This window comes from Mirounga angustirostris, unplaced genomic scaffold (assembly GCF_029215605.1).
Source record: "Mirounga angustirostris isolate CCGP_5_RB_7025 unplaced genomic scaffold, mMirAng1.0.hap1 SCAF_6, whole genome shotgun sequence".
Taxonomy (NCBI): domain Eukaryota; kingdom Metazoa; phylum Chordata; class Mammalia; order Carnivora; family Phocidae; genus Mirounga; species Mirounga angustirostris.
In genome coordinates this window covers 81710219-81724801 of record NW_026991714.1, presented here as the reverse complement: position 1 = coordinate 81724801, position 14583 = coordinate 81710219, and the positions used below count along the sequence as shown (strand labels likewise).

The following is a 14583-nucleotide window of genomic DNA, read 5'->3' as shown; positions in this document are numbered from 1 at the left end:
GTGCATTCTGGCTTCCCCACTCACTAGTTGGGTGATTTGGGGGCATATTTAATATCTCCATGCCTCAGTTTATCTATAATATGGGAATGATCATGTTACTTCATAGGGTTGTCATAAGGATTAAATGACAGACTCTTGGAAGAGCACCTCACATATAGGAAGCCCCACGTAAGGAGACCTGGGAGAATGCCAAGCAATTACTAAACATAAAGACAGGTATAAATAAATTATTTATACTCTCCAACTCCACCCCCCAATAGGTAGCAGTTGGCCTCTAGATCAACACCGAGGGAGTTAAACTTCCTCATCTTCCCTCTCCCTGTATATGTGATGTGATACATCTGAAAAATGATACATGTCTACACCCACTTTTCTTCATTTACTCTTGTGGAATTGCTACATCAGTGTTACTTCTGCCACAGCCATCTGCCTTTTTTCAGAATCGTGTCCCTGGTGCCTCCCCCGTTCCTGGTCGCCACCCCAGCCGTTCATTCCCAAGTCCATCCCAGGCCATGTTTCCTCAGTCTTGTCCTTTCCACTGACCCCTAGCCACTAGTATCCTACTTCATTAAAAAAAAAAAAAAATCCCCTGGGGCACCTATGTGGCTCAGTTAGTTAAGTGTCTCACTCTTGACTTTGGCTCAGGTCAGATCAAGCCCCACGTCGGGGCTCCATGCTGGGCATGGAGCCTGCTTCAGACTCTCTCTCTCTCTCAAAAAAAAAAAAAAAAAAAAAGATTCTTTCTCTCCATCTGACCCTCCCCCTACTCTCTTTTTCAAAAGAAAAAAAAAAATTCCCTTAACTTGAATTTTGGGAACCTTTTGTTAACTTTCTGTTTCTCTCTTCTTTCGCTGCTAGACCTTTTAATCATTATTTATTTTCACTATCTCTAATGAATCCACCACACGTGCTGCCTAAAATCCCCGAAACCTGGTTCCTGCCTTCTTCATTCCTTAATGATTCTTGCGAGTCATTAAAGAATTTCTGTCAGTGGCCCTTTACCTGTCCACATTTTCTTTGAACTTTCCACATTATTTGGCTCTGGAGATCACCTTTTTCTTTCCCCCTCTGCCCACCCTGGGTTTTCACTTCACTGTTTCCTGGTTCTTCCCTTAGCTCTTTGACTACTCTTTCTACATCTTTCAACAGTTTCTTTTTCCTGTTTCACACCTGAAAATGGGTATTTCCGGAGGTGCAAGCCACAGCCCTCTACGATCCTTTCACTACACTGTTTATCTTGTAGTGTTTATCTGTCCCCGTGGCTTCAGTGCAGACAGTCCCCCATCTGTCCCTCTCATCCGTGTCCCCAGTTCCAATCTTGCACATCTAAGTGTCCACTGGTCACGGCCACTGAACGCCCCACTGTAATCTCAGATGCAGAATGGACAAGCTACAAAACTTGCGTGTACAATTCCTTCTTTCATGATGCTATAATCCTTCTAGTCTCCCAGGTGGAAATTTTGCATCATATATTTCATTTCTCCTATAGCTCCTATTTAGACAGAACCAAGCCCTATTAATTCCCTTTACAATCTCCTTCATATTTGCTCCCTAGTTTTACACTCCTGCTTTTATCACCTGAGTTCAGGTTCTTTACACTGTACTCATGAACTAATGAAATGGCCCCACATCCAATATACTACCAATTTATCAATCTTTCTTAAATACTCTGAGATACCATAAAGACAATAATTAAGTTCATTTCTTTATATACCTCCCACAATACCTAACATAAAATAGTTCTTAATTACTAACTGTTATTTTGATAATGTGCTCTTTGAATGAAGAAGGATGAAGAAATATACTTTTCAGGAAAAGGAATTGGTACCTCCATTTTTCTAGCATTTTTATAAATATATGGAAATGAGAATATATATATATATATATATATATATATATATATATATATCCTAGTTTACAAGGGTTACTTTTCTGACATGGAAAGACTGAATAAGAACTTCACACTGTCTTGTGAACTCTTTGAAATTAGCAAGTTTCAAAGTGGATATACAAAGAAAACTGATTTAGAGAAAAATTGCTGTATAAATGTTACATAAACTATTCAGCAAGCAAGCAGTGAGCCTCTGAGCATACAGTATTGTATTCCTGAAGACAGCAGTCTAATTTACCACAGGGCCAAAGAAAGGCAATAAAATGTTTTTGTTTTTGTTTTTTTAGAATTCATTCATTCAACAAATATATATTGGGTGCCTGTATGTGCCAGGTACTGGAGTTACAGTGTGATCAAGAAAAAAACATTATCTGCTGGAGGGGAGAGGGTGGGGGGATGGGGTAACTGGGTGATGGACATTAAGGAGGGCACATGATGTAATGGGACACTGGGTGTTATATAAGACTGATGAATCACTGAACTCTACCTCTGAAGCTAATAGTACATTATATGTTAAATAACTGAATTTAAATTAAAAAAATAATCAAAAAGTAAAAGAAAAAAACATTATCCTTGTCCTCAGCAGGTTTACAGAGGGAAGTAAACCAGAATTTCAGAAATGATGACATGACACTAACAAATGCAGATGCATGGAGTGAGTCGGGGGAAGGGCAAGGGTTACTCTAGATGGATAGGGAAGGGAGGGCTTCTCTCAGGAAGTAAATTTAAAGTGGAGATATGAGGAGAAGCAGGCCAGATGGAAAGAAAAGGATCAACAACTTCTCAGTCAGAAAAAATATCATGTGCCCTGAGAGGGGAAAAGACTCACTTGTTTAAGGAAGAGAAAAAAAGCCAGGGGGCTGCAGTGGCATGAGGTGAGGCTGGTGTGGTCACCAGAGCATATAGGCTCTCTTTAGATATTGTCACAGAGTCTGGATTTTATCCCAAGTGCAATGGGAAGCCACTGATGCCATCCAAACGAAGGCATTAAAAACAGAAATATTACTGCTCTCAGGGAACATCTGAACTTATCCAACCTGATAAAGTGCTACTAGATGCCTCACTAAAAAAAACAAACGACCTTGAAAAATATTCTCGTACACTGACCAAAGTGATAAATTTAAGGACACCTGTGCAGGCAGAGCAAAAGATTTAACTAGAAGCCAGGCCATAGCACAGACACTACTGGAGAGGCGAGTGAGTGTGCCACTTTTTCATATATAATATTTTGGATATATTTTCAATATGCTACTTCTGGTACATATAATAGATCTTCGGCAAATCCATACTTATTAAAACAAAACATACTTGCACTTATTATTTAAGGAATGTGGGATAAGTTTCAGTTAGCAATAATCATGCCTCAGATTAAACCTCACTGGCCACCATTCTGCCACTCTACAAAGCTTACAACAAGTTAAAATTTTCCTATTGTTGATATTCAAGAAATTACAAAATTATTATTCTATTCCAACATAGAGACATCGCAGAAATACAGTAGTTGTTGTTCTTTTGTAATTGAGTGATGAATGATGGAAGTGCGAAGGTCAAGGTGTAGGAGGCAGGGGTTGCGTAGAAAGAATCCAGGAGAATAGGGAAGATGGAGAAGAGAAAAAAAAAAAAATTCCTTCCATTGAAAGTCCTACAAAAATGTGAGTTCACAGTACTGAGTTACTAAACAAGTAATTGTGGAAAATATCTCCCAATGTAAAGTTATGTGAAAAGTACCTGCAAAACCTGACAAGTCAGTAGAAAGTGATGGACCACTCGGGCTTTCAGTAACTGCTTAATATTAAAGACCTGCTGGTGGTGATCCGCTCTGATGAGGACTTCTAGAGCTGCCAGCAGCATTTCCCAAGCTCCTTGCTGAGAAAATAAACACATACCAATCAGCACATGGTTATTGAAAAACATACTACACCCTTTTTAGAAGACATATATCAGTCTATCACTGTGTGTATATTCAGGGTCAAAGATTAAATTTATCTGAAAAAGCAAATCTTAAAGTTTACTCCACACTATTATTCCATTCACACGTGCGTGCACGTGAGCACTCTCTCTCTCTCAAATAAATAAATAAATCTTAAAAGAAATAAAATCAATAAAAGCACATGCCTTGGCTTTATTCCATATCTTCCAGTCAAGCAATAGCTCCTCTAGCAGTTTAACATCTTGGATTATAGCATTAGACTCTACATCCAACTTAAACTCTCCATTCTCATTGACATGAATAATATCTTCACCACAGCAACCTTCAAGAAGGGTCTATGGAAAATTAGCATTAATACAAGATGCATTAATAGATGATTAATCCAAAAATTCAACAGAAACATTAAGCTTTCAATCTTAGCAGTCATAACATTAAATTCAAAGGAAAACTAGTGAATAATTCAACATTTCACATAGTATCCTGAATTTGTTTCAATTCAAATTAGAAAAATACAAACTTTCAAATATTTGTAAATGATTATTCAGTTTCAAACACAGGTAAAATAAACATTCTATTTTTATTTTTTATTTTTATTTGTTTTTCTATTATTTTTTAAATTCAATGAATCTGTTAGGCTTTAAAAACTTTCCAAGGGTGCCCAGGTGGCTCAGTCGGTTGAACGTCTGCCTTCGGCTCAGGTCATGATCCCAGGACCCTGGGATGGAGTCCTGCATCAGGCTCCCTACTCGGTGGGGAACCTGCTTCTCCCTCTACCCCTCCCCCCTGCTTGTGTTCTTTCTCTCTCTCTCTTTTTCTCTCAAATAAATAAAATCTTTAAAAAAGAAAAACAAACCCTTTTCCAAAAAGTACTAAGGATTCATGCCATAAATGTGGATCTTGATATTTTAAGGAGTGGGGGTTGAGGGTGCAGGTGAAGAGATAGTCTCTTGCCTTACTACTAGTACCCTCAGAGAGAAATAGTTTCACATTACCAAATGCTTTTAGCTAGAAAGGTGTTTAAGTATATGATGATAGCTGGATCAAAATAAAAACTAATACAGCTTTAAAAAACTAACTCTGGGTTCTCTTCCATAACTGGGAGCTAAGGCAAACAACAATTGTCTCTGTGGGTCTTAATTTCATCAACCTACAGAATGAGGGGCCAGGCTTAAGAGACAGCTCCAGTTCATCCAGATCTAAAATTCTATGAGTTACTTTTTTTCTCTTACTCTTCTAAAATGCTTTAAACAAGACAAAAATGTAATTATGTAAATGATGAAGAAAATCAGAAGAGTATCTTAGTTTGATTAAATATACACTGTTGAGTTTCCTTCGTTTTCTTCAGAAGTAACTGAAACACAAAATTCTATTGTTGGAAGACTAATGGAGAAGTATCATTGCATATGAAACTGTAAGAATAAATTTTATGAGGACATACCTTCAAAACATGAAAGCCAACAATGCATTTTTGTTTAATCAACACCTGATGAATCATGGAAAGTCCATTACAATTTTCTAATTCATGTATTCTCTGTTGGTTATATTTACTTAATGAGAGTATAACTCTCAGTGCTAATGCTTGAGTTTCTTCACAGCTACTGAGTTCCACAACCTAAAAAATATATATATATTTATTTTAATTTACTGAGAGAAAAATTTAACATGTATGATTATCTACTAATACATAACATCAATCCATCAATTTTATTTGAAAGCTATTTTTTTTTGCTCACACTTCATTATTCAAGCATTATAAATAAACAAAAATGAAAGACATAAATCCCATGATCTTTAGTCTCTTAAATATACTATCAATGAACTAAAATAACATTTACAACTGTGTAAGTCAGTAGCATTTTATTAGTGATCTGAAATGTCAGCAAAATGCCTCAGGTTTTTTATTAGTCCATCAACAAAAAGGCTCTGCATTACATGCTGTGGAAGAAAACAAAGAAGTAAAAGGCATGATGCTTGCCCCCAGTGGGGCCTACTATCTAGTCAAAAGACAAGATCTATGTAAACCACAGATTTGCCTTGTACTGCAATTAAACCAATGCTTTCTGACAACTACTATAGATGAAACACACACCTCATTATCATGACTAAAGGCAAACAAGAATGAGATCTGAGTGTTACAAGGGCGCAGAAACTATTTCCGACTCTATTCTGCTTGGGTTAGAGAAGGCTAAATGGAGAGAAGATGGCCTGGAAAGATGGCAAAATCCTAGAAAGTAGGAACAGCAGATGGCCGGGTGCGAGAGACAGGAGAGGGGTAAAGGCCTAAAGCCAAAAGTTCCTGGTACAGTTAGGAGGCTGCAAGTTGCCTATTTGGCTGGATGGTAGACATTCAGTTCAACAGGCAGCCTATACATGCAAGGTTTTTAAGAAGACTAAATTTAATTTTGTAGGGGAGGGGGAAAAATAGTGAAGAAAGTTCCTAAGTTTTAAGTGTGACAACATACATTAGAAATCTTATTGGCAAGATCCTAAATGTGGGTAAAACAAAAGATCAACCATTTTCTCTAGGATCTAGTCACTGTGTAACAGTAATCATAACAACATTATGTTCAGTAACTTGATGAAAGAGGGAAAACCAAAGATATACATTTTTTATTATACAAAGCTATAAAAGTCAGTCATGAAATGTTGATGAGGAGTTAAAAAGCTTTTAATTTTAAAATATTATGGGAAAATCAACTAGATATTGGATGCAAAAAAAATTTTGAAAAAGGAAGAAGAAAAGAAAAAAACAGCTTAGAGTATCCTGAGTCAATGTTTACAAAATATTTATAAGAACAGTAATGATAATAACAGACACTGATGTGCCCCTTATTGCAAAATCAATCAAAGGTGGTGGTTCCATCGAGGAAAGCAAGCCAGTTAGGGAGACAATGAAAATTGGGGAATGCTGCGGAAGTTACACCTAGAAATAAAATTCTAAGGTTGAAAGAAGATTAAGGCTGCTTTAGTTAAACAAGGAAATGGACCTTGAGGAAGGACAGATAATTAGTACCATTTGTACTCCCTATTTAGGATTTCAGCAATCCCTGTAAACAATCAGTATGTACTTATTGACAGTCTACTCTATGTCAGGGAAGACATTGTCCCTGCCCTAAGACGACTAAGTAGAACAGATAGTTAAACAATTTATTCTAATATAGTACTCATGACATCAGTCAAGCTTTTTATATTTCTCCTTCTCTTTAAAAAAACTTCAGACAAACTCAAATTATTTTTTGTACTTATTTGCTGACCCTTGTTTTTTTCCATGCATCTGGAAGCTTGGGAAAAACAAATTTCACAAACCTTATTTTAAAGAACACATTCCTGGGGCGCCTGGGTGGCAGTTGGTTTAAGCGTCGGACTCTTGGATTCGGCTCAGGTCCTGGTCTCAGGGTCGTGAGATCGAGCCCCGAGACAGACTCTGCGCTCAGTGGGGAGTCTGCTTAAGATTCCCTCCCCTTCTGCCTCTCCCTCTGCCCCTCCCCCATGCTCTCTCTCAAATAAATAAATCTTAAAAAAAAAAAAAAAATACATTCCTTTCTAAGGCCATACCACCTTGAATGTGCCCAGTTGTCCAAAGAACACCTTTCTTCTTTTTGTTACTATAACATGTATTTTTTTCCTCATTGACAATTTAAGTCTTGTACATTTATTTATTTATTTAAATGTAATCTCTAGACCCAATGTGGGGCTTGAACTCATGACCCCAAGATCAAGAATCGCACTTTCTACCCACTGAGCCAGCCAGGCACCCCATTAAATCTTGTACATTTAATATTTAATTGTTCTAATTACATTTCTGGATAGTAGAAAACTTTTAAAATCTCCACAATTAAAAGAAATTTTCACCATGTGTGGCAGAAAGCTTGATGACTTCCTAACCAACATGTGATTTTATCTTAAAAGTTTAATATGGTTGATTTATAATTGTTTTTGTAATTTAAAAAAATCCACTGAAATTTAGCAGTATTAAAGAAGTAGTTTCTCTTCAGATAAAACTGTAATCAGTGATTCTTACCCTAGCAAAGAGAAAAACAAATATACCAGTTCCACCAATCTCGTGCAAAATGCCTTGAATAGTTTTACATTCAGTAGGCCGGAGATTCTTTAGATGATGAGATTCTAACAAGATGCTCTGAACTTCTTTTGAGCTGAAGGGTCTTTGGGAAAGTTGGGTTTTCATCTGACCTTTAAGTCTAATAACTGGCTCATAGATGGTATACTGAGCAGGACAGTTAGTTGTGTAAACAACTGAAAGACTTTCCTGAAACACAAATATTTTCCTTTAGTAACTAAACAAAATTTAAAAAGTTATCAACCAGCAAATAAATATTTCAAAGTGAAAAGGTACCCAACAAATTGTTTTCTTTGACAGACACTACAAAGATAAACATGAGGAGCAATGTGGCTCCCCACAAAGGAAAAGATCAGTTTCAATTAGCAGTGACCAATAAATAATATAAACCTTGTCAAGGCTGGGAAAGATTCCGGCTTTAACCATTTTAGAATAAACATGAAATTACACTTCCTATTGCTACTAAGAACAGCTGAGTCTTATACCACATTCATTGCATACCAGGCACTGTTGTTTGCATTTACAAATATTAACCAATCTTTACAACCTCATGAAACAGGAACTCTGGGTCAATGAATTCAAAATTTTTGCCTTGAATTTGTTCATAGGCTGACTACTCATTTAAAAGTGACTGTAAGCCAGATCTTTCTACTAGAATAAAATTCCAGACTATCATCATTCCTAACTAAAACTGAAACGATTTTGCAATATTTCTCCCCACAGAGGCTAGTATCAATCAGGTTCTAACTTCAGGTAGGGAGCTCAGGCTTAGGGAAATCATGTGCTTCTCACAGAAACTATGGGGGTCTTGGGCTTTGATCACTTTCAACCACGGTGATTTAAATACAGTTTCATCCAGACATCATCTGGTACATTTGTATACCAACTAACACGACTAACAGTCTACTATATATGATTACGCTGGGCAAAACAAAACCTTAAACCTGCAGTAGTTTTCATCAGCAAGCTGAAAAAATGTTTATCTGCCTGAGACGAGTCCCACGCGACACCCCCACCTTGCCGGACTTTTTGCTCATGACGTCATAATCCCCAAGTTACTAAACCAGGCTAAAAAAATTTGCTTGCTAAAAAGAGTTTTCACAATAAACCCTTTGAATTTTTGTTTGTGATAATTTATGTTAAGTTTTATGACTTATCTAATTCTTTTTAAGCAAAATAAAAGGATTAAGGTAATTTTGTGTGTGAAAACAAATGGACTAACCAAAAACTAGAGAGTTAAAATTATTATCTGAACAAACACTAGTTGTGTGAACTCCTTGGTCTCCCTAAAGCATGGATTCCCAGTGTGTGGTCCTGAACCAGCAGCATCAGCATCATCTGCGATTTGTTAAAAATGCAAGTTCCTAGGCCACACTTTGGACCCTACTGAATCCAAAACTCTGGCCCAGCAATCTGTTTTAACAAGTCCTCTGAGTGATTCTGATGCATACCCAGGTTTGAGAAACATTTCCCTCAAGCATGTTTTCTCAACGGTGAGACATTTGGGGTAATTCTTTGCTGTATAATACTGCCCTTGCACTGTGGAACATTTAGCATCCCTGACCACCGCTCAATCATAGTGGACCACCATAGTGCTCCCAGGCCCCTTTTTAAATACTCCCCAGGGAGAAAAAGACCATATGCACAGTATCAGATCATTAGCCAAATTCCATAGGCATCCGTGACCACCGCTCCATCATAGTGGACCACTATAGTGCTCCCAACCCCCTTTCTAATACGCCCTAGGGAGAAAAAGACCATATGCACAGTATCAGATCATTAGCCAAATTCCATAGGTATCTACCTTCTAGCTACTTTACCACAGATACATATTTAACACCACTTAAGACTTACATATGTTTTACAAAATATCTATACTAGAATTTCTCCTTTCCTTTAGTCAAATGTTACAGCTTTAAAACAGAATTTATTTTGATTATGAAATATACATCTCATTAACAACAACAAAATACATTCCAAATTAGTAGTCTCCTTCAAGGAAAAATCATCTCTGACCTCTAACTGTACCTCTCATAAGAAGCAAGAGAAGGAGGAACACAGTTTCATGGTCAGATCTACCAGTTTTTAGTAGATCTTCTAAGACAAAGGCTCAGCTTTCTAGTTGCTATAATGAAAAATATCCACCGCAAGTTCCTAAATTGTATACTAGAACAAAATATTTCAATAATGTATAAAAAACAATCTGAGAGTCTCATATAAGCAGAGTTAGCAATATTTTGAAAGCCAAATTCCTTATTGTTATTGATATTAAAGAATAAATATTCTAAAATCTGAGTATATATAATTAAAGCTAATATTATAAATAAAAGTTAATATTTATTTATAAATATGGAAATGAAATATAATGAGCAATATTTTTTAGGCTAACACATGTTATATTTTCACTATATCATAAACATTTTTCTTGAATGACTAGGAGGTATAAACTAATACTTAGTACAGAAATACAGTTCTAAGGAAAAGGGGATAAAAATTTGAAACTTAAAAGCAAATTCTGAGTATTTCAATTTTTTTAAGAAGAAACTATGTTCTTAAGGAGCAAAAATGTTGAGAAAGAAAGAAGATACACTTTAGAAATTTAATTCATAGCTAACTACACATTTAATAAAGATATATTATCAGTTCCCATAAAGTCAAAACTTATAAAATGAAAACTTACAATTAAGAGACCAATGTCCACTTCTTTCTTGGTCATAAAAAGTTCTCTGATTTGTTCACATTGCAAAATTTCTTTATTAATATATTTGGAGTAGTCATTCACAGGCTTGCCATATTTGCATGGCATTATAGATGTATGATTGGGTCCACAAGCATATAGATAAAAGGCCTCTTGTGAATCAATCTTAGCTCCTGAATAGCAGAAAAATAAAGTTACTTATTTATATCACTCCAACCAGAATTTTTTTTTAAGATTTTATTTTTATTTTGAGAGAGAGCAGGAGCAAGGGGAGGGGCAGAGGGAGAAGCCGACTCCTTGCTAAGCAGGGAGCCAGAGTGGGGCTCGATCCCAGGACCCCGGGATCATGACCTGAGCTGAAGGCAGACCCTTAACCAATTGAGACACCCAGGCACCCCCAACCAGAATTTTTTATAAAAAACAAGAAATCAAGAATTAATTTTTTCTGCCAAATTCTTTTATCTCTATACAATTGATAAAGCCTCAAATTCCAAATTGGTGTCATGAGCAAATAACCTATGCCAACTATGGATGGAAAATGAATTAATATATATAGAGTTAACTGTGAAGCTTGTGATAAATCACAAAATTCTATTTGTTCTTTAGAGAACAGTTATTGTGGTTTTGTTCTGCCCTTTTTTTTTTTAAGTAAATGGAAACTACACTTCAGTACATTCCTTTTTAAAATAAATGTGGGTTGATGTCTCTATTCCTTCCACCCATCTATCTATTCAATAAACACTGCCTGAATGCTATTATGTGCCAGGTTTAGTGGTATATATATATATATATATATATGTGTATATATATATATATATTTTAAAACATATATTTCTTTTTTCCCTAAAATTTAATATTTTTATAGAATATCCTAAAGTTATAAGTAAGAGAGACAACCATTCTAAGTTTACTTGTCATAATAGTGCATTTTCCAGGATTATAAAATAAAGTTTATTTAACAAAGCTTTCTTTTTGGGGGAGAGGGGTTGGGGTATCATGCACACTCCTACATTGAATGTATGTATCAATTTTAAGAAGCATCTCGATTATAAAAACGTTAAAATATTTTAAAAATGCATCTTGGTATCTAGATAATATAGTACTTATTAAGTATCAATGAACAAACAGGGATTAATATCTTATCCAGGATAATTTACTAGTTTAATACTTATTAACTGAAAAAAATTAGAAATCCTTTGAAGGAGAAAAATATACCATTGAAGAGGAGTAAATTTCCCAGGTCCCATTTTCCAACCAATTGCAAAAACTCTTCTTGGGATGATAAACAATGGCCAATCATGCAAAATGTCTTATTGCTATCAGATGACAGACTTGTTTTTCTTGGAAGCACAAAATCCAAAGTAACGTCAGGTTTCCTACGCAAAAAACAAAGTTAAATCAATTATTTCAGTGACTTCAGTATTTTACAAGTATGAATGTTTAATAATGGGAAATTCTTGAACAGTTTTCTTGGTTCGGCATCACAGACCTGGTGAAGGGAAGAAAAAGAAGAACAGATTCTGCTGTCTCTTGGTCCACGGTGCTGGCAGTACGCAAATTCCAGAGAGGGGGGCAAAACAGATGCCTGCTGGTCCTATAGCAGGCCATGGGACATGGGACTGGACATGTGACACGAGTTTTCTTTGTCATTGACTTCTGCACATGTGCCTTCCTGATTTACAGACACAAACTGACCACCTCCCCCTAATTTCACCAAGAAGTCTCCCACTGTGGTAAACCATTCCTAAAATATCATCTTCTATGAAGCGTTCAAAGACTACTCAGAAAAGAATATCACATCTCTAGGTTTTGTTCTAACTAGCCACTGAAATGCCAGTGCTTTTCTGCATTTTCTGTTTTTTCAATGCTCAGTCACAGAGCTTTAGATTAGTCTCCTATATTCACATGAATCCTTACAAAAGACAGAGTAGGAAAAGGTAAACAAATGCTTTCTCAAAGACAGACACACATGATGAGAGGATTTCACCATCTGGTTGGAAGTGCAGAGTACCAAGCTCTACCCCTATTTGGGGAATGTTTTAAGCTCCACAGTAAGATAAAGGTAAGGTAATTTATAAATTATAGGTAGGCAAATTATAAAGGTAAAGTTTATTAATAAGATAAAGACTTAGTATACACTGACATGGTTAGCTCTTAATGAGAAATTCTACATTGGTATATCCATTTATTTAAAAACTCTTCCCTAAGGCTTTCTGTTTCATATCTACCCTGTAAATTTAACTATTTGAATAGAAATATTTTCTGATAAAGATGTAAGATAATTTCTTTTTTTTTTTTTTTAATTGAGGTTTAACTTTCATACAACATTAGAATGAGATATTTTCTATTACAGGCATCTTTTCTGGAACCAAATACATGGCCATGACTGAAACACTACTGCCACCTATTGGCAGCATTACTTGATACAGTTTTTAAGGGTAAAGAATGCTTTGCAAGATGAATTCGACAAATATTATCTACTGTGTGCCATATATTCCTACCAGATTTGTGTGCTCAACATTAAATCACAACATAAACTATTAATAATTTTTTAGTGTCAATTATGTACTATCAAAAATGTTCTCTTGAACTGTATTATTTATAGAAATTATTCTTTCAGTTAGTACCAAATTTAAATCAAAGGAATAATATATTTGTCCTTGATCACTTGCTCATCACTCTACTAACAGATGATATCATTACATAATCAGTACCAAATCATTGGTACTTTGTACCAAATGGCAAAAAAATTCCTTCAAAGTAATGGAGAAATATGTGAATTAAGTGACTCTGCTAGCTATCTACAATGAACACCTAAACTCTCATTCTGAACAAGTCTCATAGTTTATGACTCCTGTAACTGTCAGGTGGTCTGATTCAGAAAAAGGTTGTGGGATGATAAAACTTCAGGTTCTAAAGCATGGGCTATATCTGCGTTCAAGTTTCAGTTGTACCCCATTCTTGTGGCATGACTTTATCCCACTCTAGGTCTCAGTTGTCTCATATGTAAAATAGAGGAAACAATATACCTACTTCCTGGTGTTGTCAGGAGGACCAAATGAGGCGATCTGTGTAAAGTGCTGAATACAGTGCCTGGCACATGATGAGAGCTCAAGAAATCACTATTCACAGCCTTATCCCCAACTCTAACCGATCTAACTCAAGGTTCCAAAAAAAAATTTACTGATTGGCTGAAGACTGAGAACTTCTCAGAAAATATTTATTTGGAATATGGAAACTTCAATGACATTTTTCCACGGATTTTTAAAATGAATACACAAAAACTGAAGCCTTGATTTTATTTCCAAACCCTGTTCTTTCCTGTGGCGGACCCTGGGGACTGACTTCCCTAGGCCACTCACAGGCCCCTTCTCCTCTGCCTCCCTCTAGCATTGAGGCTGAACAGCTGTAAGCCATCAACTTGATAGCCTCCCTTTCAGCAATGACCCCAGCCTTCCCTTTGTTTCCATGGGCCCTTTCTTCTGCCTGGAAGGCCCTCCCACCCACCCCCGGCCCCCCAACTGCTCAGAGCATGCTCCATCTCTCCTTGAGGTCTCAGCTTAAATAATCCTTTCCCAAAGAGGCCTTTCCTGATCCACCTCTTAAATAGCAAACCAGATATTTTCTCTCTAGGGATCTGTTTTATCTCCACAATATTTGTCATAATTTGTATATATGCATTTAATTGTGTTTGCTTGTTGTCCGCTTCCCCATTAGACTGTGAGCTCCAAGGAGGCATGGAACTTGAGTCTTGAGTCTTGTTTACCATTTCCCTCAGGCACATGCTGGGCACACAGTAATTCCTCAATACATACTTAATGGATGAACAAATGAATGAATAAAAATGGGTTCATTTACACTAAGGGCATATGTTATTTCTATGGTCTAATCTACTTTGAGGGATATTTGAGAGAATTGGGAGATAGTGTTTAGAATGCACCTAGCAAAAGGTCTGCAACATCACAGGTATACAATATTTTACAGTC

At 36.2% G+C, this 14583-nt stretch overlaps 1 protein-coding gene and 1 pseudogene across 1 annotated transcript in view; both read right to left on the bottom strand.

Moving 5' to 3' along the window:
* Window positions 1–14583, bottom strand: part of LYST (lysosomal trafficking regulator) — a 169229-nt gene that overhangs the window by 87888 nt on the left and 66758 nt on the right. The window contains exons 15-20 of the mRNA XM_064594601.1: window positions 11813–11973; window positions 10580–10770; window positions 7843–8088; window positions 5260–5433; window positions 4007–4156; window positions 3620–3757 (exon numbers count right to left, since the gene is read on the bottom strand). Coding sequence (XP_064450671.1) covers window positions 3620–3757; window positions 4007–4156; window positions 5260–5433; window positions 7843–8088; window positions 10580–10770; window positions 11813–11973 — 1060 coding nt within the window. The remainder of the gene's footprint in view (window positions 1–3619; window positions 3758–4006; window positions 4157–5259; window positions 5434–7842; window positions 8089–10579; window positions 10771–11812; window positions 11974–14583) is intronic.
* Window positions 3171–3299, bottom strand: LOC123847167 (U4 spliceosomal RNA; annotated as a pseudogene).